Source organism: Papio anubis, chromosome 6 (genome assembly GCF_008728515.1).
Source record: "Papio anubis isolate 15944 chromosome 6, Panubis1.0, whole genome shotgun sequence".
Taxonomy (NCBI): Eukaryota; Metazoa; Chordata; class Mammalia; order Primates; family Cercopithecidae; genus Papio; species Papio anubis.
The window spans coordinates 97,103,328-97,129,593 of NC_044981.1; the positions used below are offsets into that span (position 1 = coordinate 97,103,328).

General features: G+C 34.6%; 1 protein-coding gene across 8 annotated transcripts in view; it reads left to right on the forward strand.

Moving 5' to 3' along the window:
- GRIK2 (glutamate ionotropic receptor kainate type subunit 2) overlaps window positions 1-26,266 on the forward strand; it is a 684,613-nt gene that overhangs the window by 434,643 nt on the left and 223,704 nt on the right. For all 8 annotated transcript variants that reach the window (XR_002521364.2, XM_021936816.2, XM_031667694.1 and 5 more), the window contains one exon: window positions 5,072-5,185. Coding sequence is in view for 7 of the 8 variants with exons in the window: in XM_021936816.2 (XP_021792508.1) it covers window positions 5,072-5,185 (114 nt within the window). In the remaining variant the exon portion in view is untranslated. The remainder of the gene's footprint in view (window positions 1-5,071; window positions 5,186-26,266) is intronic.

Consider the following 26,266-nt stretch of genomic DNA (forward strand, 5'->3'; position numbering starts at 1 on the left):
GAGGCAGTGTTTACAACCCCAAATTAAATTAACTAAAACCGGCCGGGCACGGTGGCTCATGCCTGTAATCTCACCACTTTGGGAGACCGAGGCAGGCAGATCACCTGAGGTCAGTAGTTCAAGACCAGTCTGGACAATCTGGTGAAACCCCGTCTCTTCTAAAAATACAAAAATTAGCCAGGCATGGTAGTGGATGCATGTGATCCCAGCTACTTGGGAGGCTGAGGCAGGGAGAATTGCTTGAACCTAGGAAGTGGAGTTTGCAGTGAGCCAACATCGTGCCACTGCACTCCTGCTTAAAGGACAAAGCAAGACTCCATCTCAAAAAAAAAAAAAAAAAAAGTTACCTAAAACTGTGAATCAGTATGTGTGGTAGCAGAATGGGGCAAAGCATAGATAATTTTCGTAGAGTAGATATTTCAATTTTTATGGCTGAATATTCATTTTTCAACATGATAGTAATATTTCAAACAGAAGTTGATAATACATATTAGCAGACTTAAATGTATTTTATCTCCCAATTACCACAGGAAAATTTCCAGGAGTAGAAAATAAGTAGTAAACACCAAACCAATGTGAAGAGAGCAAGGCTAAATAAAGATAAGATTCAGGAAGAGAAAAAGTTAGGACATTGAAAAATCCACCAAGGCACTGCTTATAAAAAAATCCAACAAAATGAGAAATATGTTGAAAGTGAAAATATATATAATGATTTATCAGCAAATGCAAAGACACAAATAATGGAGGTAAAGTAAGTGTGATTAATATATATTGGGAGTTGAGGCAAAACAAAGTAATTGAAATAAAACAGTTATTTTTTATCAATAAAAACACCATCTACAGTTAAAAGACGTGACAATTATAAACCTCTATAATATAACCTGATGTTATTCAAACTATTAAAAATAAAAGCTAAATTGTTATACAGTTGTCTTATGGAAACTACCATGAACTGTAAAGGGAAAGAAAACAAGTAGAGAAATTATTTTGGAAAGGTATTTGGCAACATATAATAACAATATTAACAACGCAGATTATTTGCGCTCAGTCATTCTAATTCTAGAAATCTGTTTTTAAAATAATAAAATGTGTGAACAAATATTTATAAATAAATGTGTTTACTAAGGCCTTGTAACAACGATAGTTAAATCACGATATGTTCATATGACCATTTTGTGTAGTCATTAAAACTATGGATTTGATTATCTTTGGTAGGAGAAAATGCTCACAATAGTGTATAAACAGAATATAATTAGTAATTGTCGTAATTATAGCATACTTATAAACACACTATGTTGAATACTTTTTCATTTAATCTTCACTGTAGTTTAGAAGTAGATACTATTATTTCCCATTTACAGATGGGAGAATTGAGGCATAAAGAAATAATGTGCCCAAGTCACATGATGGTAAGTGGTGGACATAGGATCCTGGCAGTCAAATACACTGTCCATAAAAGCTGGGCCATTAACTACAAGGCTATGACGGAAACTATTCTAGGAATGTATGTGGAAAGATAAATGACAGGAAAAAAGAGGACTACAATATTAACCATGATTGACTCTGGGTGTATTCAGAAGTTCAAAGTTTAAATTGATCTTCTTATATCTTTTGCATATTTTATTATTTGATGACAATTAATATGCATTATATTTCTGACCACAAGAAGAAATTAAAGAGCCAATTGGAACATAAGATAAAATAAAAATGAATAAAATCATAATTTTCTATAGCTCCTTATGACTTTTGAAGCACTTTCATACTTCTTGTATCTACTTGAATCCTTATAATTAGAATGGCCCTATGATTTATTACCCAAATCATGATTTTTTTTATTTGTACAAGAGGGTATTATTAATGAATACAGTACCTGGACAAACCAGGATGTAGAGTCACCATATATAGAGCAATTCTATAAGGTCAACAGTGCTTAAGCATCTTAATTCCATTTCAGAGCTAAAAAAAAAAAAAAAAAAAAAAAAAAAAAAAAAGGTACTTCAAAGGCTTGATCAAGTCATAAGTCACATGACAAAATAGTGGTTCCCAAATGGATAAAAATATGATTGCCATTACTTTATCCATGGTTTTTGCCATTAAAACAAAACAAAATCTCTGGTGACAACTTCCTCAATGGAAGAAAGTTTTGAGTTATATAGTTGACAGTCTAGGGAATATCTAAAATTTTATTTGACTTAAAATTTTAAAGCCACCGATATTTTTGAAATTTCATAATGTTATGCTAAGAAAGCTGAGATTTACAAAAGAGGATAACTAATACTCGTGAGTATAGGAAATTGTAGGTTCATGTAATATGCATCTGTGTCCGAACTCCAAAAAAACTAGAAAAGCAACTAACCAATAATGAAACTAGAGAAGTATTTTCAGATGATAAGATGAGTGAACATTTAGCTAAATTATTGTTATAAAAATAATAGTGGAGGGTGGCATTATGTGAAATGGGAAATTCTTTGTATCAGTTACTTGGTTAGAAAGCTGAAAACTTTCTAAGGTTTTATTAGATAGACGACAGTGGACAAATGATGTTTGTCAGTGGTTTGGCTGGTAGAGTTACACATCTGAAAATCCTAGCTATTTTGCCAATTTATATATAAAAAAAGTAAAATCTAAGAGAACAAATGCATGATAGGTATTAATTATGGACCAGATATAGAAAAGTGACAGTCATTCACTGCAAAGTACTATCTGCAGATGTGTCTTGTTTAGCCAAAAGAGTATTTGCAAATGATTTTAAATTTGAAACACTTTGGCCAGGTACAGTGGCTCACGCCTGTAATCCCAGCACTTTGGGAGGCCGAGGCGGGTGGATCACGAGGTGAAGAAATCGAGACCATCCTGGCCAACATGGTGAAACCCCGTCTATACTAAATATACAAAAAGTAGCCAAGCGTGGTGGCGGGCGCCTGTAGCCCCAGCTACCCGGGAGGCTGAGGCAGGAGAATTGCTTGAACCCGGGAGGCACAGGTTTCAGTGAGCCGAGATTGTGCCACTGCACTCCAGCCTGGTGACAGAGCAAGACTCCATCTTAAATAAATAGGCCGGTCGCGGGCGGCTTACGCCTGTAATTCCAGCACTTGGGGAGGCCGAGGCGGGCAGATCAAGAGATTGAGACCATCCTTGCTAACTCAGTGAAACCCTGTCTACTAAAAATACAAAAAATTAGCCGGGCGTGGTGGCGGCGCTTGTAGTCCCAGCTACTCAGGAGGCTGAGGCAGGAGAATGGTGTGAACCCGGGAGGCGGAGCTTGCAGTGAGCCGAGATTGCGCCACTGCACTCCAGCCTGGGCGACAGATTGAGGCTCCGTCTAAACAACAACAACAACAACAACAAAAAATAAAAAAATAAAAAATATAAATAAATAAATAGATAGATAGATAGATAGATAGATAGATAGATAGATAGATAGATAAATAAATATTTAAACACTTTAAGCAGGTCAACAGGCATTCTAGTTTTGACACTCTTCCATCCTTCCCTACCCAGGTCCCCAGCAGGCCCTCTACTAGTCCTGGTGGTGCCTTACTAGAAACTCAACTAAAGCACCTACTTTGGGAACATGCAGCCCCAAGGCACACAGCTGTTGGAAAAGCAGGATTGGGGTTGTGGCCCCTCCTTTCTACTGTGCCTTGACATTTTGTGAGATTTAAAAATTGTACACACTTGCATAGAAATTCTTACTACGGCCCTGTACATTATCATGTTTCACATTGATCTGACTTGCTTGGCCCCTAAAGTCTTTCATTATTGACACCGAAATAGAATTAGACTCCATCTTTAGGACATTGTCATAAGCATAGTCTAGTGTAAAGAAATGTAATTGGCCAGTAGGTGGTTTAGTTTGGAAAGAATACTGAATTACTTGACTTTTTTCTTTCCTAACACAAACATCAGGACTATACATAATTTAATGGTGAGAGGAAAATTAACTCCATATGAGGAAATATGGCAAAGAGGTTATGCTGATGGGACCTTTGTTAGCATATTTAGTTAGAACACAGTAAATAATACCTGCTAAATCAATGCCATTTAAAAAATACTTAATTTATATACAAAGAATTATTTTAAAGATAATTTGATAGTTTTCCTTTTCTTTGAGAAAAATAAGTTGGATACTTATCTAGGAGAGTATGGAAGACATATTTTGTTATTGATTACTCCTAGGTTTGAGACAGGGAGGAAAAAGAACTGATTTCACATCTTCTTTTGCCTCTGCTCTTCCTTATTGGTGATCATTGTTATATGATAGTGCAATGGTATAAGTGTCAATAAACCATCTAATCAATGCATTTTGTGACATCCTGTGCTTACATGTGTCTTCTGGAAGCTTGTCTGCATTATCTCATAGGCTGTGTTCAGTGAATACAAAATGTCTAAACACTGTACGTATATGACCTAATCTATCAGAAGGTATTAGTTAAATTAAAATTCATATTAAATGGAGTACAGACGAAAGTATTGGAATGTGTTATTCAGATGAAATTTTACTGTCTTCTCCTTTCTTGGGAGCATTTTAAAAGGTGCAAAGATGTGTTTTTAAATCTCCAAAGATAATTCTGAGCATGGTTTCATCCTACCAGGGGTAGTGCAAAACACTAATCGGTGCTTCCCTTAAGCCTACCTTTACCTATTAATTTATCTTGGATCCCTAGATTTTGCTCTTTTAGCTTTGTCTCTATAATATGGCATGTTATCTTTATAATGAGAGGATGAGATCCATTACAGTAAAATATGTGTGCTATTAATGAGTTTCCAGCCAGCTATCAAGGTATCATCAAATGTGGTTTATCTTGGTGAATGAAAGCTTGAATGGAAAATTAAGCTCCCATACTGACTGGAGAAGTTCAGTGGATCATTTTGTTCTTTAATGTTACACTTCACTGAACACACTTCACAGAGCAGTGAATCATGCTTAAAACAAGCTGCCTTTACTTTAACAGCAGCAGATAATGCAGCAGAGGTGAATAATAAGTGTTAGCAATCTTAACTTTCTCTTGCAGTACTCTCTCCCAGGTGCCTGATGGACAATTTACAAAGTACATATGCTATTTTATAGATTGGAACGTGGGATCCAGCCAGTGGCCTGAATATGACAGAAAGTCAAAAGGGAAAGCCGGCAAACATCACAGATTCCTTATCCAATCGTTCTTTGATTGTTACCACCATTTTAGTAAGTATTTGCTTTTCCGTTATTTTTAGATCTATGTAGTGCATAGAAAAGGACATTATAATTGGAACAATAATGAGGAGAATGTAATGTATTTTACAGTTATTTAGCAATTACTGTACAACAGATGAGTCGATGTTAATTTAGTCACAGTTTTGTTAGTCTTTAATGATCTAAATTGTATTAATGTTTGGGCTGTTTATGTTGATTAATAATACAGCTTAATATATTACTGGAAATATTTTCAGTTTTACAAAATTAGTTACTATTGAAGAATTGTCAATGTCAAGACTTGAAAAATACATGAAGCTCTATAAATATAGTCAAGTGATGAGCCAAAAGTGAACTTTATTTCTGCTTTTATTTTCCGCAAATATATTTCATGGGGCATGGCACTTATTTTTCAGAATTTTTTCTCATTATAATTATATTTTAACCTTCTTTTCCATTTTATCGTTCTCATCTTGGAAAATCAATTTTACTTTATGAATTTCCCTAATGTAACCAAATGACAAGTGCTTTTTAAAGCCAGAAATATTTTCACCACTGACAGACTTAAATTAATATGGTAAGGCTAGATGTTTATACCCCTCTTATATTTATATCTTTTAATTACATCACACAGTAATGTTCACTTATGCCCACGATGTCATTTGCAAAAGGGAATTTTAATTTAGGATAAGCAAATAGCTCTTATATTATTTAATCAATACTTTTCACCTATGGAATAAGCTTATCAATGCCCATTCTTATTAATCCCCAGGTAGTCAGTAAAAATATGAGAGTAATATCTAGAACAAACTACCATAAACATTTAGCATTTATATAATTTTTAAATTTGATTTATGGTGGGAAATCAATCTAAGAGGAATATATATTCTTACCCCTTTAGTAGCAACCAGGAATGTCAGCAAAGCTGATAATCATGAAGTGACAGTGATGGAAGTCATAAAGTTTTTAACCACTCTGTGGCTAAGAACCTCAGTGGATACTTGCTCTCTCTGTCACATCCAAATGTCTAAGAAACTCTTTTACTTAATTTTATATCTTCTTCTCTTTTCAAAGATAACACCCATACTCACCAACCTAGCCATCTTCTTCGGTCAAAATGTTCTCACAGTGCAATTACACATCCTCTTTCTGGTCTACATGCCACTGTGTTCTGGATCTCATTACCTCCTGTTGGGACTATTACAATAGCCATGTAACTATTTATTCTGCCTATGGCCTTCCTCCTTTGCAGTGCACCCAAGTCCCACCATAAAAATCTAATTCTGTTCCAGGCAGATGATGACTGCTTGAACCAGGACACATCAACAATAACAAACAGCAATGACAATCTAATCCTGTCGTTTCTCTACTTCCTTGTTATACAAACTGTTAGAGAATCCTTATTGGCCATTAAAAAGCCAATAAATTTAAATTTTTATGTATTGGGTCTTCTATGGTCTTGCTCTCTCTCACCTTTTTATCTTCACTTCCCACTATTTTCTTTCAGGAACCCTGTGTTTTAATTGAACTGGGAAAACCAGTTAGTCAGCTATGTAGTTGTGTGAATGCTCTTCCCTTTCTCTGCAATATGCTTATCTAAATTTATGAGATATAATATTCATCAGTAATATATGATTTAATATTAATATTATGCTGTTCTTATTTCATGTGTGCATTATTTTCCCAATATCACTAAACATTCCTTGGAGGAATAGAATTAGATTATGTCTTCTCTTTCTACACCATATGTACCTCTGCAATGATCATAGGATCAATAATTCTGGGTAGAAAACATCTGTAGACTTCATTAATCTGGTCCCTACACTCCTTTCTATCATCTCCCTGATATAGCCAAACTCCCCAAAACATCACTTATTTGATGGCCCCAAATCGCTCTATTCTTCTTCTTCTTCTCCTTCTTCTCCTCCTTCTCCTTCTTTGACGGAGTCTCGCTCTGTTGCGAGGCTGGAGTGCAGTTGCGCGATCTTGACTCACTGCAACCTCCGCTTCCCGGGTTCAAGCAATTCTCCTGCCTCAGCCTCCCGAGTAGCTGGGACTACAAGCACCCACCACCATGCCCAGCTAGTTTTTGCATTTTTAGTAGAGATGGGGTTTCACCATGTTTGCCAGGATGGTCTTGATCTCTTGACCTCATGATCTGCCCGCCTTGGCCTCCCAAAGTGTTCAGATCACAGGCGTGAGCCACCACACCCAGCCTGCTCAATTCTTCTTTTGTTCTGCAGTAAAAATCTTATTCATCGGTAAAAATCCTATTCATCTTCTTGGGTCCATCTCAAATGCTACCCACTCCATGAAAATCATTGACAGCTCCATTAAGTTGTCTGTGTCTTGCGGAGAAGGAGGAAGTTTGTATACTTTATGTACCAGAATACTCCATCATGGCATTACCATTTTTTAATTAAGAAAACTATGTATGTTTGTGTCTCCACTTGACATAAGCTGTACAAGGTCTATAATCAAATTTTACACTTTCTGATTTCTCAATGTCGGAGAAAAGTGCCTTGGGTATACCAAGCACTCAATAAATATTTGTCAAATTAAATTAAATAAATGATATTTAATTAAATGGGAAATTAGAGGAAGTACAGAACTTTCAAATGACTATATTTAATTATTTTTCAAGTGTGCAGGTTATTAAAATTATCTAGTACAAATGAAGCAGGTGATTAAGAGTACCCGTATAATTTCTCAATCTTGCTTCAGTATGCAGTGTTATTTTTTGAGAAGTATTCAGATATTGTTTCTCAATCATAACCAAGTTTATATCTCTCTATGAAGAAGTGGTATCTAATTTTGTCTTCATATCAGAGTTAGTTCTAAAGCTTATCACATACCCCATACCATTTGAAATAGTATTTCCAGACTTTGAATCTTGGACACTTTCATTTTTTTTAAAGTTTCACGGTAACACAAATCTATAACCATGAGTAAGAACTACAGCTCAGATTATTACTCCATATAAATAAGATGTAAGATCAACTATGGAAGATGCACTAAGCTCACATGCCAATAAACAAGTTGTTTACATTTTAGAGTATGCCACACTACTTGTTTCTAAAAGATCCTAATATTTCCTAAAAGGAGAAAATAAAGCACTTTATTTTTATACCTTTTAGTTTAAAAAAAATTCTTTTTTCTAAATACTCTGACTTCAATGTATTCATAGTTAAGTAAAGAATAGATTTGAAAAGATTATGTACCTTATTTATGTAAGCTTATGCTTGACATAATTTACTGGTATTTTATTTATAGTTTTGGAGAAATTATCTTTTGATTGATGTTATGATTATTTTGTCCTTTTCTCTTGGAATATCTTAGAGGAAATTCTGGCCACATTATGAATAATGACATTTCTTCCATATCCCTATTATGGGAAGGAGATACAAGGAGATGTCAACTTGTGCTTCTTTTTCAACATTTTTATTATGGGTCTTTAAAAAATGATGAGGTATTCTGGAATTCAGCACTATCCACAAGCTAATTATAATCAGCTCTATTTCTCATGAATTTTATTCATTCATTTATTTAATTTTATTCATTCTTTTATTTGATGAATATGTATTGAATAATAATGATATACCAAGCACTGTATTTAAAGCTAACAAAATAGACATGATCTCTTCCCTTATTGAACTTAGAAAATAGCAGGAATTCATATGGAGAGTTTTACACACACACACAAAGACATACAAGTTACAATTAAGATATAAGAGAAAAGTAAACGGTATGGTGCCTTAATATACAGGGTAATTTTGAGTTATACTAGAGGTCAAGAGTGGAAGGGCAAGTCAGGTTAGAACTCACAGTAGAAGAATAGGCAGCTGAGACCTAGAGTTTGAGGAGAAATTAACAAGGTGAAGAAAGGGCAAGGGAATATTCTAGGCAAAGAGAACAGCATATGCAAGCACCCTAAAGCAGGAAAGGGCTTGGAAAATTTTGCAGAATTGAAAGACCATTATGACTGGTGCTAATGCCTCGATCTGCTTCTCAACTGCATCCAATATAAATGTATGAATATGGTCCATTACGAAAAATCCTAGCAGACATATATTACATGCCTACTGTGTCCCAGACATAGTTTAAAACACTTTCCATGGATTTATTCATTTACTTGTAATAATAAACTTTTGAAGTAGATACCATTACTTATTTATAGTATTATATCTTTCTTTTTTTTTTTAAGTTAGAAAGCTGATGTTTGTATAACCTAAGTAATTTACTCATGGCCATACAACTAGAAGGTGGAGTAGCTGTATGGTTTTGACCAATCTGTTTGTCCAACCTGAGCAGCTGATACTATAAAACGAAAATTCTAGTGGTCAAATATGGAAAAAGCTAACACTTATAGTTTATGATCAAAACAGCATCTTGATTGATATTGTTTACCTAAAGCAGTGTTTCTCATCCAGAAGTCCCACATATGCTAGAACCTTGTGATGCCTTTAGAGATGTGCCCCCGAACATCTAAGCATTTTTCTCTACAGAGAACATATTTAGGCTTGCATGAATATGTTGAGTTTCTAGTCTCTGTGCCCTTATTTAGTGCTTAGTTTTCTTTTAACCTCTTTATAATCTCAGATTCTCCTGGGCGATCTGAGAATCGATCTTATTTAGTGCTTAGTTTTCTTTTAACCTCTTTATAATCTCAGATTCTCCTGGGCGATCAAGACAATATAGGAACTTACCTCATTTTTTCTCTTAAGAATTGCAATGTTTACACATGTTTTTACTCCACTTTAATAACGTGACCTAGACTCAGTACATTGTATGGGTACAGCACATAATTGTATTATGCAGTAAATTTACATAGAAAGCATTAAACATTTATTTTATGTATTTAATTATTTTTTACTTTTGAATTAAAATTTATGATATAAATTTAGAGATTTATGAATCGTCATCTATAGTCTACGCCTAAAGCTCAGCTCTATTTATGCCCTAATTTTAATATTGTTTGTGATTCTCCATATTGCCTCTCTCGTCTTTGAATTCCAAGTTCAGTTGCTTTTAAAAACTCTCTGGTTTTTTGTGTTTATCATTATTAATGGAACTAAAACTATTATCTTTCAAATTATACTTTCATTTATGATGATTTTAATTGTTGTATAGAGGTTGTTAAAATGTGAGTTCCTAATTGCCAAAAATAATAACAAAAAATACAATTTTTTGGGCAGGTCGTAAGAGATTTTAAAGTATAACATGTGCTAAACCTTCAGTTTGTAACCTGGTCTTCTTGTTACTGCTGCTGTTAGCTAGGGGAAGTACCAGGGGACTAAGTATTATTTTATTTGTTTGTTTGTTTGTTTATTTCTATGGGTTTGGGGGGAACAGGTGATGTTTGTTTACATGAGTAAGTTCTGTGTTATTTTTTTTTAGATGGAGTCTCGCTCTGTCGCCCAGGCTGGAGTGCGGTGGCATGATCTCGGCTCACTGCAACCTCCACCTCCTGGGTTCAAGTGATTCTCCTGCCTCAGCCCCCCGAGTAGCTGGGATCATGCCTGGCTAATTTTTTGTATTTTTGTAGAGATGGTGTTTCACCATGTTGGTCAGGCTGGTCTTGAACTCCTGACCTCTGGCGATCTGCCCGCCTCGACCTCCCGAAGTGCTGGGATTACAGGCATGAGCCACTGTGTCCGGCCATGAGTTAATTCTTTAGTGGTGATTTGTGAGATTTTGGTGCAGTCATCACCCAAGCAGTATATACCATACTCAATTTTGCAGTCTTTTATCCCTCACACCCTTCCCACACTTTCCCCCAAGTTCCCAAATTCCATTGTATCATTCTTAGGTCTTTGCATCCTCATCGCTTAGCTCCCACTTATGAATGACAATATACAATGTTTGGTTTTCTATTCCTGAGTTACATAACTTAGAATAATGGTCTCCAATTATTCAAGTTAATGTAGGAAATGCCTACTTTTTCCTCTAAATTCTTGGTTTTCAATAGACATTTTTCACTCCTGTCTGAATATGTTGAGTGTTTGTCACTGCACTGTTCCTATATAATAATTAATTTTTGTCCATTAGAAGATTAGTAGCATTTAAATACTACTGCACATGTTCCTCCTTTTGTTGACTAGTAACACTTTAGCATACAAATCACTATGCGTTTGGTTACTTTTTCAGAAAAGCATTTTCTCTCAAGGAGATTCCTTCTCCCCAGTGGCTCAGTGAATTTAACAAATGTGCTTGCTTCTGAAAACTTAGTCTTATTTTTTATTTTCACAGCACTTTGTGGAGGGTATTACAGTATCCAGTTTACTTGCTTCAGCTTGTAAAGCTTTTGTGTCACAGCCCACAGATATGGAAGGCTTACTGGGAAGCAAATTTCCAATGACAATCGAAAAGTACACAGTACAAAAGAGAGAAGTGACCGAATTATCCCCTAAGTGGTTCTGTGGCTTCTTCTATAATATCAACAAAAGCATCTTTTTTCTAAGGCTTCAAACCTGCCACTGCAATAAGTTTTCCCTCTGATTCTTGTCTTTCCATTGTCATAGAAGGACTGTCAAGCACGTAGTTCGTAGAGAGTTGCGTAGCATTTGGGCTTAGAAACCCAGAAACTGCAGCCTCACAAAGAGGAAAAATATTTTCCTTCTCAGCTGTCTTAATCACATGTTAAAATGCGAGATGAGAGTGACTCATTCAAACTAAAGTCTTCTCCTACCCCATTCCTACAATCAGCTTGTTCAGACAACCACACTTTTTCTCGCCATATTTTTTCTTCTATTTCAGGGATTGTGCTGGTACTACATTTCTCTCTTTCATTCTTGCTCTGCTAACTCAATGTGTTTTATTTCAAATGTATTTTATTTCTCATATTCTCAGAGACTTCCACAAAGCTAGTCAAATATAAAACTATTGATGGTGGTAGAGAAAGAAGAAAGTCATGAGTTTTGATGTAAAATTAGGTATAATTTTGAAAATCCTAGGGTCTTAATTTCTAAAGCCTTGTAAGTGATCAGAACCTCGTTTTTTACTTCATATACACATATTTTTTCCTTTGTCCTTTATTAAATCTGATTTAAATTAACTACCATGATGAAGAATTATAAGCAGTTTCATTTTGCCTTTATATTATTTTTTATTCCAAACATTATTGTCAGTATTATAAAATTGACAATTTTATAATTGTCAATACTAAAATGGTTGAAGACTATTTTATTATGATCAGTATATTAAGTTTTGTATAAAAGAATGAACAGAAAAATCTGAATTTTGAATTCAGCTCAGCCACTAGCAAACTACATGGAAATGAAATATTTTTGCCTTCACATTCTCATTTTTTAGAAAGATGTTATCACAATAGAACCATATACAATTATATAATCTGAAATTTAGCTAAAACCTTGAAATGAGATTCAGATGTAAATTTGCAATTACTTACTGGACATATAGCCACTTGGACGTATAGTATCATGCTCCACATGCATCAATCCTCTTTCTTTGATTCAGGACTCACAGTGCTGATTCTCCCTATATTTTCAATAGCTGTTTATGATTCCAGTACCTTTCTATTCATCCCAGCCAGAGGTGTGTTTTCTTAGATTCCTCAGTCCCTTTAAAACCCATATTCACAATTCAAGTACCTAAAGGAGAACGAGTAGAGTATTCTAAGAAAGTTCAACAGAGAAGTAATCAAGAGCATTTTGAACAAATGAGATATGGTTTGTTCATGGGTACTACTGAATGGGTGATTATTTTTAGAGTCTGCTTTGAGAGGCACTGTACTTATAGGAAAGAGGAAAGAGATGGCAACATTGAAAATTAAATATGAGGCTTCTTGGGGATGCATTAGATAGGGCAAAAACTATTGAGGAATGTGGACGAAAACTTAAAGGTTAAAAGCCTAGAAGCAGGGATGATAGCACTGCCACAGAGTGTGATGGGGATGGTGGGAAAGGGGATGATGAATGATACTCATGTATGGATGGAGATGTTGGCAATGACTTTTGAGCAGTCAAATCTTGATTATTTATGTAAGGGTCTAATAAATTAGATTCAGAGATGAAATGCTGTTTGGAGATTAGCTAATAGGTACAGTCTGCTTTCCCATTAAGCCTTTTACTGGAACCACAATAAAATAGTACATTTGATTGATTCAAACTTCAGTTTTTTTTTCCTTACTATATTTCCCTTGTGAATTAAACTACCCACAGTTTTAATGACCAAAATAGAAATATCAGCAGAAAGATAGTAACAACCAACTGAAGGAATTTAATAGCGTATCAATTTTTTTAAATGACTTTTTTTTCTTAATACAAGCATGAATTATAATGACGATGCCGAATCCTCCCTTAAGACATATTACTCTGACATCAGTAAATTCCTTTGTTGAAACATTGGTGAACAGCACAACTAGCAAAACTCACCTTTTTTTTTTTCTTGAAAGTTGAGTTCAACTATATTACACAGTCATTATTTCCGTAAGATTCACTACAATTTCCAGTAATTAAATAATACTTTTCAGGGAGAAAGAAGTTATTCTCATCTTTCCAAATCCCAGTAGGTTTTCTATAGTTACAGAATACAATCAGAAAGTTTTCTTAGAATTATAACTATGGCCAACAAGACTTAGATTTTTGTACATTTTGAAATTCTCTAAAGTTATGTTTCTGAAATGAGGTAAATACAGTTTGTAGAAACTAAGTATATGAATATACTTGCATGGTTTATGAAAGATTTATGTGTGTGTATGTATGAAAATCACTCCTGACAAAGATTGCAGAAGAAAGTAGAAAAGAAGAAAGTAAAAGAATTTTTCTAGATTGCCTCAGAATGTACTTGAATTTTGTTTAAAAAAGTGAATAATAAGCATGGTTTATTAAAAAATCTTACTAGGATAAACTATTGCTCTACAAGCTTGGTGTACTATTTGTTTTTGCTTTAAAATATAGTCCCACATTGGATTAAAAAGAAACAAAAAACAAGATAAATCTTTCTACTATCTTCAGAAGAACCATTTCACATGTAATGACACCCATAGACTCAAAATAAAAGGATGGAGAAAAATCTGTCACACAGGTGGAAAACAAAAAAAGGACCGGGATTGCTATTTTTGTATTAGATAAAAAAATAAAATAGACTTTAAAGCAACAATAGTACAAAATTACAAAGAATGGCATTATATAATGATAAAGGGTTAAATTCAACAAGAAGATTTACTACTCTAAATACATATTTATTCAAGATTGGAACTCCCACATTCATAAAACCTTACTTCTAGACCCAAGAAAAGTGTTTAACAGCAACACAATAATAGTGAATGACTTCAACACACCACTGACAGAATTAGACAGACCATTGAGGCAGAAAACAAAGAAATTCTGGACTTAAATTTGGCACTTGACCAATTGGACCTAATAGACAGCTACAGAATCTTCCATCCAAAAACCGCAGAATATACATTCTTCTCATTTACACACAGAACATACTCTAAGATTGACCACGAACTTCATCGTAAAGCAAGTCTCAATAAATTTTAAAAAACTGAAATCACACCGAGCATCTTCTCAAAGCACAGTAGAATAGAAATAGAAAGCAACACCAAGAGCAACTCTCAAAACCACACAAATACATAGAAACTAAACAACCTGCTCTTCAGTGATTTTTGTGCAAACAATGAAATTAAGGGAGAAATTTAAAGAAATCTTTGAAACAGGAAAATAGACAGTGTACCAAAACCTCTGGAATGTGTGAAAAGCAGTGATAAGAAGAAAGTTTATGGTGGTAAATGCCTACATCAAGAAGATAGAAATATCTCAAATTAACAACCTAATCTCAACCTAAAGGAACTAGAAAAACAAGAACAAACTAAATCCAGAGCTAGCATAAAAAAGAAATAACTATAATCAGAGCAAAACTAAATGAATTGAGACCCAGAAAACAAACAAAGAATCGATGAAATGAAAAGTTAGGTCTTTGAAAGGATAACAACATTGATATACTGCTAGCTAGATTAACAAAGAATGAAAAGAGAGAAGATCCAACTAAGCACAACTGAACACAGCAAATGTGACATCACAACTGATTCCACAGAAATACAAAAGATCCTGAGACTACTCTAAACATCACGATGGACATGAACTAGAAAATCTAGAGAAACTGAGTAAATTTCTAGAAACACACAACCTTCCAAGATTAAACCAGGACAAAACAGAAATCCTGAACAGACTAAAAATGAGCAAAGGAATTGAATCATTATTGCTAATCAACCCAAAAAGCTGTGGACCAGATGGACTTACAACTGAATTCTATTATATGCACAAAGAAGAGTTGGTACAGGTCCTACTGAGACTATTCCAAAAGTTCGAGGTAGAAGGACTCTTCCCTAACTCATTCTATAAAGCAGCAGCATCCTGATATCAAAATCTGGCAAAGATACAACAAAGGAGAAAACTATAGGCCAATATTCTTGATGAACATGGACACCAAACTTCTCAACAAAATATGACCAAACCAAATCCAGCAGCACATGAAAACATTAGTTTACCACGATCAAGTAGGCTTTATTCCTGGGATACAAGGATGGTTCAACATATGCAAATAAATAAATGTGATTCACCACATAAACATAATTAAGAGAAAACCATATGGTCATCTGAATAGATGCAGAAATGCATTCAGTGAAATACAACATCATTTCATAATAAATATATTCAACAAACCAGGCATTGAAGGAATAGCCATCAATGCTAAACCCACAGCCAACATCATACTGAATGGGGAAAGGTTGGAAGCATGGCCCTTAAGAACTGGAACAAGGTCGGGCACGGTGGCTCACGCCTGTAATCCCATCACTTTGGGAGGCCGAGGTGGGAGGATCACAAGGTCAGGAGATCGAGACCATCCTGGCGATCATGGTGAAACTCCATCTCTACTAAAAATACAAAATATTAGCTGGGCCTGGTGGCGGGCACCTGTAGTCCCAGCTACTTGGGAGGCTGAGGCAGGAGAATGGCGTGAACCCCGGGGGCGGCGGAGCTTGCAGTGAGCGGAGATAGTGCCACTGCACTCCAGCCTGGGTGACAGAGTGAGACTCTGTCTCAAAAAAAAAAAAAAAAAAGAAATGGAACAAGACAAGGATGTTCACTCTCACCTGTTCTATTCAACATTGTACTTGAACTTCTAGTCAGAGCATTCAGGCAACAGAAAGAAATAAAGGCATCCAAATAGGAAAAGAGGAAGTAAAATTATTTCTCTTCACTGAATTTATGATTCTATACCTAAAAAGCCTTAAAGATTCCTCCAAGGACTCATAGACCTGATAAATGACTTCAGCAAAATCTCAGAATACAAAATTAACATACAAAAATCAGTTGCATTTTTATACATCAATAACATTCAGACTGAAACCCAAATCAGGAATGCAATCCCATTTACAATAGCCTTAAAAATTATAAAGAACCTAGGAATACACCTAACTGAAAAATGTGAAATGTCTTCATGAGGAGCACTAAAGACAAAACAAAACAACAACAACAACAACAACAAAAATCACACTGAAAAATGACACAAACAAATGGAAAAGCATTCCATGCTCATTCCATGCTCCTGAGTTGGACGAATCAATATCATTATATTGTGCATACCGCCCAAAGCAATCTATAGATTCAACACTAATCCTGTAAAATTACCAATGTAATTTTTCATAGAATTTGAAAAAGAAACTATTCTAAAATTCATATTGAAATGAAAAAGAGGCTGAATATCTAAGGCAACCCTATGCAAAAAGAGAAAAGCCAGAGGCATCACACTACCTGACTTGAAATAATACTACAAGGCTACAGTAACCAAAACAGCATGAGAATGGTATAAAAATAGACACATAAACCAGTGGAAGAGAATAGAAAACTCAGAAATAAGGCTACACTCCTACAACCAACTGATCGTTGAGAAAATTGACAAAAACAAATAATGGGGAAAGGATACCTTATTCAATGAATGGTTCTGGGAAACTGGCTAACCATATGCACAAGAATGAAACTGGACTGCTACTCTATACAAAAATTAACTGAAGATATATCAAGGAAATTAAATTTAAGGCCACAAACTGTAAAAATCCTGGGAGAAAACCTAGGAAACACTTTTCTAGACACTGACGAAAAATTTATGACTAAGTCCTCAAAAGCAACTGCAGCAAAACCAAAAATTGACAAGTGTGACCTACTTAAAGAGGTTCTGCATGAAAAAGTTATTTGTAAAGTATGCATCCAACAAAGGATTAATATCCAGAATCTAAAAGGAACTTAACAAGAAAAGGAAATATCCCCATTAAAAAGTGGGCAAAGAACATGAACTGGCACTTCTCAATAAGAAGACATACAAGAGGCCAACAAGCATATGAACAAACGCTCAGTGTCACTAATCATCAAAGAAATTCAAACCAAAACCACAGCAAGATGCCATCTCACACCAGTCAGTCAGAATGGCTATTATATTAAAACACACACACACACACACACACACACACACACACACACAGATGCTGGTGAGGTAGGGGAAAAAAGGGAATGCTTACATTGTTGGTGGGAATGCAAATTAGTTTAGCCGCTGTAGAAAGCAGTTTGGAGATTTCTCAAAGAACTAAAAATAGAATTGCCATTTGACTCAGCAATTTAACACAGAAACAGAAAACCAAATACTGTATGTTCTCACTTTTAAGTGGGAGCTAAACATTGGTACACATGGAAACAAGATGGGAACAATAGATACTGGACATTCCAAAGAGGGAGGGAGAAAAAGAGAAAGAAAGAAAGGCTTGAAAACCTCCTATTGGATACCACATTCTTGGTTGACAGGGTCATGAGAAGCCCAAACCTCGGCATCACTCAGTATATCCATGTAACAAACCTGCACATGTAACCCCTGAATCTAAAATAAAAAATAATTTAAAAATAAAACACAAGGCCTAGATTATGATAGTTATTCCTTTTCTATATAGAAAGTTCAGTTGAAAGTGATTTTTTAATAGTATCTTGACGTATAAAAATAGGATTTGTTTTCCAGACAAGAAAACATATATGAACCCGTTTGGAGATACTTATCACCAGTAGTTTTTGATTTTCACAAACCAGTCATCTCCTGTATTGCCTTTTCTTGAAAACATTGAGTTGTACTGATGGTAGCTTCGAGGCTTCTTCACTTGTTCTTCCTGGTATTCTCACTTCTAATTTTGATAACCTGTGGTGCACCATGGCTTCTGACATGAACACTAATTAGGGATGGCAGAATTCAGACTTGAAGAGCCACAATGAGTAGGAGGAAATTGGAAGATGGACTCAGACAATGACAGGAAGGTTCTTAGCTTTACAGAAGTAAAAGTACATTTATTGGAATGACAGATATTGAAAAAGAAATAAAATAATACGATCCTGTCAGTGGAATATCAATCAACTGTTATTTTATGGTTATCTATTACTTATTGTTCTTGTTGGTCATTTCTTGTGACTGTGAATTGGAGCTTAGTTTTTGGCATGTCCAATTCAATTTCTGCATATTTTTCCTGTAGCATTTGGAGTAGTATGAGTTATTGATATGCAATGAAAATACTAGTAGTTAAGCTTATTGCCAACTAATATTCTTAAATATATGACCCCTTCCCATTTTTGACATCAGAGTTTTGCTATGTATATTTATAAAACTTAAAAAATTTATCTGAGAACAAAATAACTGAAGACTATTTAGAATGCCTAAGATATAGTTTAGATCAGTGGTGGTATTTATTAAAATAATTGAAATCACAAGCTTGGTATCATCTGTAGGCTCTGGAAATATAAGAAGTAATCAATTTTTATAAATGTTAATGATACTAGATTCTCATTAAATCTCATCAGGTTAAAAATACAGTTTTTATGAATGCAAATAAATGCATTATAAAGGAATCATTTACAAATAATGTAATAATCTTTACTTCTGCATTTCTTTTTATATACTTTCTGAAACTTTTCTAAATGATCAGCTAAATTAGCACTTAAATATATTTTGTTTTCTAATATTGATAAATTTGAAACTCTTAAAAATTGTTTTACAATTATAAGGCTTACAATTTTAGTCAAACTCATTAACAAAGAATTGGCTACCTAAGAAAAAAAAACTCCTTTATTTATCACTATAATAATAAATGATTTATGAAATGTTCTTAAATAATAAAAAAGAAACATTTTCTGAAGCAATTTAGGATAAATGTGTAAGAACAACCAATCATTTCCAACCAATAATCACAAATTATTAAAAGTTAGGCCATAAGAATATTAGCTCTTCATTCTACTTGAAAGCATTTGAGCATGGCTCAGCTCCTCACTTGGCAGGTGGCCTGGCACTCCTATGCCAGCTGTCAAGTTGAAGACATGACTGGACAGATATTTTAGAAGAGCTATATATGATGTTCCTGAGTCAGATCTAAAGAAAAGCAGAAACTGAAGAAACAAAACATAAAGTTTCCCTTCATTAAGAACCTGTTTTTCTATAATATACTTTCCTTTTTTTTTTTTTAAATCTTGAAGCCACTCTTTCAACACAGGTGCCCCTTATTATAAATTCTGGTTTTGGCTTTACAGTTCAAATAATTAAAATTATCTGCAAATCCGTAATCAAAGAACTGTCTAGATGTCCATAATGAAAGCTATCCTCATTACGACTGTGAAATATTTGCTTCCTCTCAACTTTCTGATGAAATTCTCATGAAGATTCAGAAGAAACAACACAAATACAATTTTAAAAGTAATATTTTAAAATAAAGTTAAAGGGAAACTATCACAATTTCAATAGAATACACAAATAGACTTTATTGGGATAGATTTCTGTGATTGAATATTTTTAATGCTATAAACATAGAAAAAAATCTTATTTTTGAATTTTTTTTATCAAATCAATTTATGGAAATGCTCCTATATTTAAGAGATTTACAATTAATTGCTCATTAATTATCACCATATTTAAGAGATTTACAATTAATTGCTCATTAATTATCACCAAATTGCATTTGGTGATAACTACTCTTCATGCCTGTTTTTTTTTTTTGTTGTTGTTGTTTGTTTTTTGTTTTGTTTTGTTTTGAGATGGAGTCTCGACCTGTCGCCCAGGCTGGAGTGCAGTGGCATGATCTCAGCTCACTGTAAACTTCGCATCCCAGGTTCAAGCAATTCTCTGCCTCATCCTCTCGAGCAGCTGGGATTACAGGTGCCTACCACCATGCCCAGCTAATTTTTTTTCGTATTTGTAGTATGGACAGGGTTTCACCCTCTTGGCCAGGCTGGTCTTGAACTCCTGACCTCGTGATCCACCCACCTCAGCCTCCCAAAGTGGCCTGTTGTTGTTTTAATAGCATTTTCTTTTATTATTCTTGACAAAGTTAATAGATTTATGCTCAAGAAAACCTTTTATTTATACTTTTCCAATAAATTATTTTTCAAGAATGAGCACTAAATACAATTGAATACCTTGATCATCTATAGAGATTGTCATTAACATTCTAATTGTACTTATTATGATTAATGTATTAATTAATTTTTAAATAGTAAAAATATTTATATTCCAGCAGTAAGCTATTATTGATAATGGTTAAAAAATATTCTCACAAACTGCTATATTTTGTTTGCTCCATTATATTTAGATATATTCACTAGTGACTACTCAATAGTCACAGTATTTAACTACTTTGCTAGTTTCTTTTATCAGGGTTATGCTAACTTCATTTAAACAAAGATGAACTGGTTTCAGAGCATTTACTATGGTCTAAAGCAGTCTTTGGATTATGAGGTTGTTTTATTGTTTTATATTAGGTGAAAAATAAAAATCCCAAGGTGTTTTTATCCTCTGGAAGAAATGCTTCAGTAGCTTTCATAATTTCTTTTATACTTATTGACCTTTTCGTTTTATTGTATCTTTTTGAATCAATTTTATATTGTGCACTGATGTATAACAAGGTATTCAAATTTATTAACATAGATTTTCACATAATGTCACCATATAAATTTTATAATCTCTATTTACTGAATCTCTTTCTCACATAAAATTCTTTGAGGCTTAAAGTTTCTTTCCCTTTTTTCTTAATTTGGTTGATGAAGAAATTTCTTTTATTATTATTGCTTTTACTAAAAGACATCTTTACTGTTTAGCCATTTTCTTCTTCTTTCCTCCTTTGTACTTCACTATTTTTTTTTTTTTTTTTTTGGAGTGTTTATTTCCCAGCCTCTTACAATTTAAGTACTCCATTTATTTATTTTGATTTTAATCACTTAGTAAGTTCATATGAGGCTGAACTTTTCTCTGACACGTTCTTTGAAGATATTTATAAATTAAAAGTAGTATAGCTGGTGAGTACCAGAGTGCTTTTAAATCAAGCAGAACACTTATCTCTTAGATCAAACCAGACTTTGGATTTCAGATAACAGTTATTTAATAATTCATTTAAATAATACACTTTAAGAAATTACTTTTAGTATCTACACATTTCTTTTTATTTAGGGAAATTTACGCAATTTTGTTTATTAAAGTGAGTGCTCATGGTCTTTTAAAATATCACCTTCCAGGGTGGGCATGGTGGTTGGGATGGCTTGATACCTGAAGTTCAAGAGCAGCCTGGGCAACATAGGAAGACCCTATTACTACAAATAATAATTAAAAAAAAAATACCCAGGCATTGTGACATGCACCTGTGGTCCCAGCTACTGAAGAGGCTGAAGTGGGAATATTACCTGAGCATGGGAAATCAAGGCTAGTGAGCTGTGATCTTGCCACTGCACTCCAGCCTGGGTGAGATAGTGAGACCCTGTCTCTAAATAAATATAAACATACATACATACATACATATATACATACATACATACCTAAAGTCAACTTCCATGTTTTTTGGCCCTTAACTTGACTAGTGCCAGTAAGTATTTTTAAATGAAGTGTGTATGTTTACTAATTTTCATTCCATGCATATATTGCCTGGTGAAGTGACTGAAACATTAAATTTTTAAAATTTTCACATTTCCTCTTGAAAGCAATTTTGGTATTTTTTTCATTGGTTTAACTTTGGTTTTATTATGGCTAGCCAGTTTTATTTTAACTTGTTTAAAGTTTACAACACTATTCTCCACTTTATGTTTGTAATTTGTTTCTATATGTTTATTTTTGTCAGACTAGGTTTAAGTAAAGGTATTTTTAAATCTATTTGACAGTTTTCTATGAAAATGTCATTACTTCATCCTCCAAATCTCTTACCAATCTGAAAAAACTACTCAATATAAAAAGAGGTACAGATTACCTATGAGTTCCTTCTTTTTTTATTATTATTATTTGAGACAAAATCTCGCTCTGTCGCCCAGGCAGGATTGTAGTGGCACAATCTTGGCTCACTGCAACCTCCGCCTCTAGGGTTTAAGTGATTCTTCTGCCTCAGCCTCCTGAGTAGCTGGGACTACAGACGCATGCCACCATGCCTGGCTAATTTTTGTATTTTTAGTAGAGACGGGGTTTCACCATATTGGCCAGGCTGGTGTTGAACTCCTGACCCTTTGATCCACCCTCCTCGGCCTCTCAAAGTGCCAGGATTACGGGGCATGAGCCACTGCACCTAGCCTGTTGCATTATATTTCTATTCAACAGCACTGGTCCAGAATCTTGTTGGGCATATTCAATCCAGAAACTCGGTTCCTTCTATCTTGAGATTTTTTTTTAAACATTAGTTAACACGGTAATTTCCTTTCCATCATTTCTCATTGTCTGTATCACTGAGTATCCGGTCATCTGACGGTTAGACTTCCAAGTACCATGTAAACAAGAGATAGATTCTGTTTCTTTTAAACATTGATGTCCAGGTCTCACATTCAGACATTCAGGTTGATGAAACCCAGGCAGTATTGTTTGAAATCTCCCTACATGATTCTACTGATCCTCTAACTTTCAGTTGTGTGATGAGTAAGTTCTGGAGATCTAAGCTACGACATTATAGTATTGCTAATGATAGTGTATTGCAAATTTGAAACCTGTTGAGAGATTAGATCTTAACTATTCTAGCCACACACACTAAGAGGTTAACTGTGAGGCGATGGATATATTAGTTAACTTTATGTTAATCATTTCATAATGTATACGTATACCAAACATTGTTTCTTATGCCCTAAATATATGCAATTTTATTTCTGAATTACACCTCAATAAAGCTGGAAAATAAAAGAAAAAGGGAAAACAGTCTGGGGAAATAATTTTAGGCTGATGCACATTTTTATTTAGTCTTCTAGATTTCAACATAGTACTTAATCTCTGCGAATCTAGAGTCACTTCAACTCAATTACTTCTTCAGTTTTCTGCCAGGGTCAGGACAAAAAGAATGGGTAGTTCTCCAGAAATGGGTTGAAGTTTCTGCCTAAGTTACTACTTGGTACAGATTATGGACCTCTGAATGAGGACTTTTGTTGGAAGAATTAAATATTTCTTGCACTGTCTCTATTTAGTCAAGGATTATTGGTTTTCTGTGGCCTTATATTTAGTGTCAGTTCTTCCAAAATGATAGGTAAAGTTCTTTATGGGGTTCAGGACGTGCTACCCCCAAATGTGTCTCCTTGGTATTAAGAAAGTCTAGGAAGTTCACTTTCTTTTGCCCTTCTCCCCCAAAGCAGGTCATAAGACCCTCATCTGAGAGGTACCATCCCTATACTTGGAAGAAAGGAACATCCTTATCTTTGAAATCACAGGGACACAGAGAAGAATATGAACAAACAGTCCTTGCTAAGTTTCCCTCAGTTTATTACTGTTAGATCCTACCCTTTTGTTCTCAAATCACATTTCTCCATAACTGTCCATTCTTCATCAAACTTAAGCATAAAAGTACACAAGTTTACTTCATTTTGGAGAGTCTTCATTTCGGAAGGTTTCCATGTCATGTAAAACTTGTATTAAGTAAATTTGTATGTTTTGTTCTTGTTAATCTGTATTTTGTTATAGAGGCCTCAGCCCTTAATCTAGTGATGGGTGAAAAAAGAAATCAACCCACCAAGATTCCTTTATCAATTGCCTATAACTCTGTATATTTTCAATGTGTAACAAAAAAGTCATGGATTCCAGCCACATGTGTAAACCAAGTTGACCATCGTGCTCTGCCAGTGGAAACACACTGTGACAGTACGACTGTGGTATTACCTGTGTATCAATAAGACCACAGACGGAATTTTGTATCTGTAATTTTTCCATTTCAAGAGTACATTTATTTTAAACATAATTCATTACCAACAGCCAACCCTCTTTTTTTTCACTCTATTAATACAACTTTTTCTTTCCTTTTTTTTTTTTTTTTTTTTTTGAGACAGTCTTGCTCTTGTCGCCCAGGCTGGAGTGCAATGGTGCGATCTCAGCTCACTGCAACCTCTGCCTCCTGGGCTCAAGCAATTCTCGTGCCTCAGCCTCCCAAGTAGCTGGGATTACAGGTGCCCACCATCACGCCTGGCTAATTTTTTGTATTTTTAGTAGATATGAGGTTTCACTATTTTGGCCAGGCTGGTCTCAGACTCTTGACCTCAGGTGATCCACCCACCTCGGCCTCCTGAAGTACTGGGATTACAGGCGTGAGCCACTGTGTCCACCAATACAGCTTATTTCTTAAAAATAGTCCAGAATATGCTTTATTTTTTTCTAATTGAATGAGGCTCTTTTTGATGCCAGGTTCATGCTCCTGCACCAGTTTTGTTTGTTTGTTTGTTTGCTTGTTTGTTTTTACAAGAATACCCACAACTTACCAGTTACCTTCCAACATGATTTTTTGTACATATCTGAATTCTGTGCCTACAAACTTTTAGCAAGACTCCATGCTACTCTGACTTTCAAGTTCTGAGTTTGTATCTTTGCTCATAACCTTACAACTACTTCGGTTGGGTGCTAGTAGAGGCAATGCCAGTGCTTACTTTTCACCAATCCTTGAGCTATATTTAGTTTAGGAATATGAGTCTGTTAGGTGAAGAAGGAATGTAAGATATTTCAGATAGTGGAGAAAAGTATATTGGAAGGCACATATGTGTGAAAGAGTTTAGGATATATGAATAACTCTTAAGTAGTCTACTACTGATGCAGCATAGAAAATATAAGGGACTGGCGATGGATGAGTGTGAGCAGATAGGCAACAACAAAGTAGAAAACCTTTGTAAGTTTCCGGAAGGAATTTCATTTTTACAATACTAAAGAAATTTTGAAGGATTTTAAGTATATGAACAGTATGATCAAGTTAGGGGTTTTAAAGATCCCTTTTAGTATTGAAGATGGAATTGTTGTTCACTGGACAAGAACAGCCAAAAATATTTCAAGAATACAAGCTGATAAGATCTGAATTATGGAAATTTCTGAAGGGATGGGGGAAAGAAATCAGATTCGAAAGATATATAGGGGACAAATGAAGAATACGTAGTTTGAAAATTGGGCTTTATGAAGTCAGAAATTAGGAAGACATCTTTCTGATAAATATGGCTGGAAATGGGATTGAGGTATAAAAGCAGAATTGAATTAATACAGAATGAATTTAATTTTGAACATACTGCATTTTATTTTCTTGTAATATATTGATCTAGTTGGCAGTTAGATATGTAATTCCAGAACTCAAGAGAATGTTCTGGCTTGGAGATAACTTTTGGAGTTAAGATGATGGTTGGCCTCATGAATAATGGTGTGGTAGTTCACTCAGGGAGCACGTACATGTTTCAGTACATTTACACTATTGCACATTTCTTTCTTCTCCTGACACTATTTCAGTGATTCTGTCCTAAAACTTACTGTATTCTGTTTGGTTTGACAAGCAATTATAAACTATGGGCCTCCAAGGAAGGTAAAAAGCATCTGGGAGCAAAAGAATATAATGTCCTTTGAGTCAGACTCACAAGTTCTTTAAGCATATTGAGAAATGATGGTTTTAAGATGACATCCATGAAACATTCAAAACGAGTAAATCCTGAATGTGTCAGATACCTGCAACCTAACTTCATTTCCTGATAATATCAGATTCTCAGGTCCTGATCTCTGTGTTTTCAACTACAACTTGAGTACTTGACATTGATTTCTAATTACTTCTCTTCATTTAAAATTTATTGGATACTCTTAATG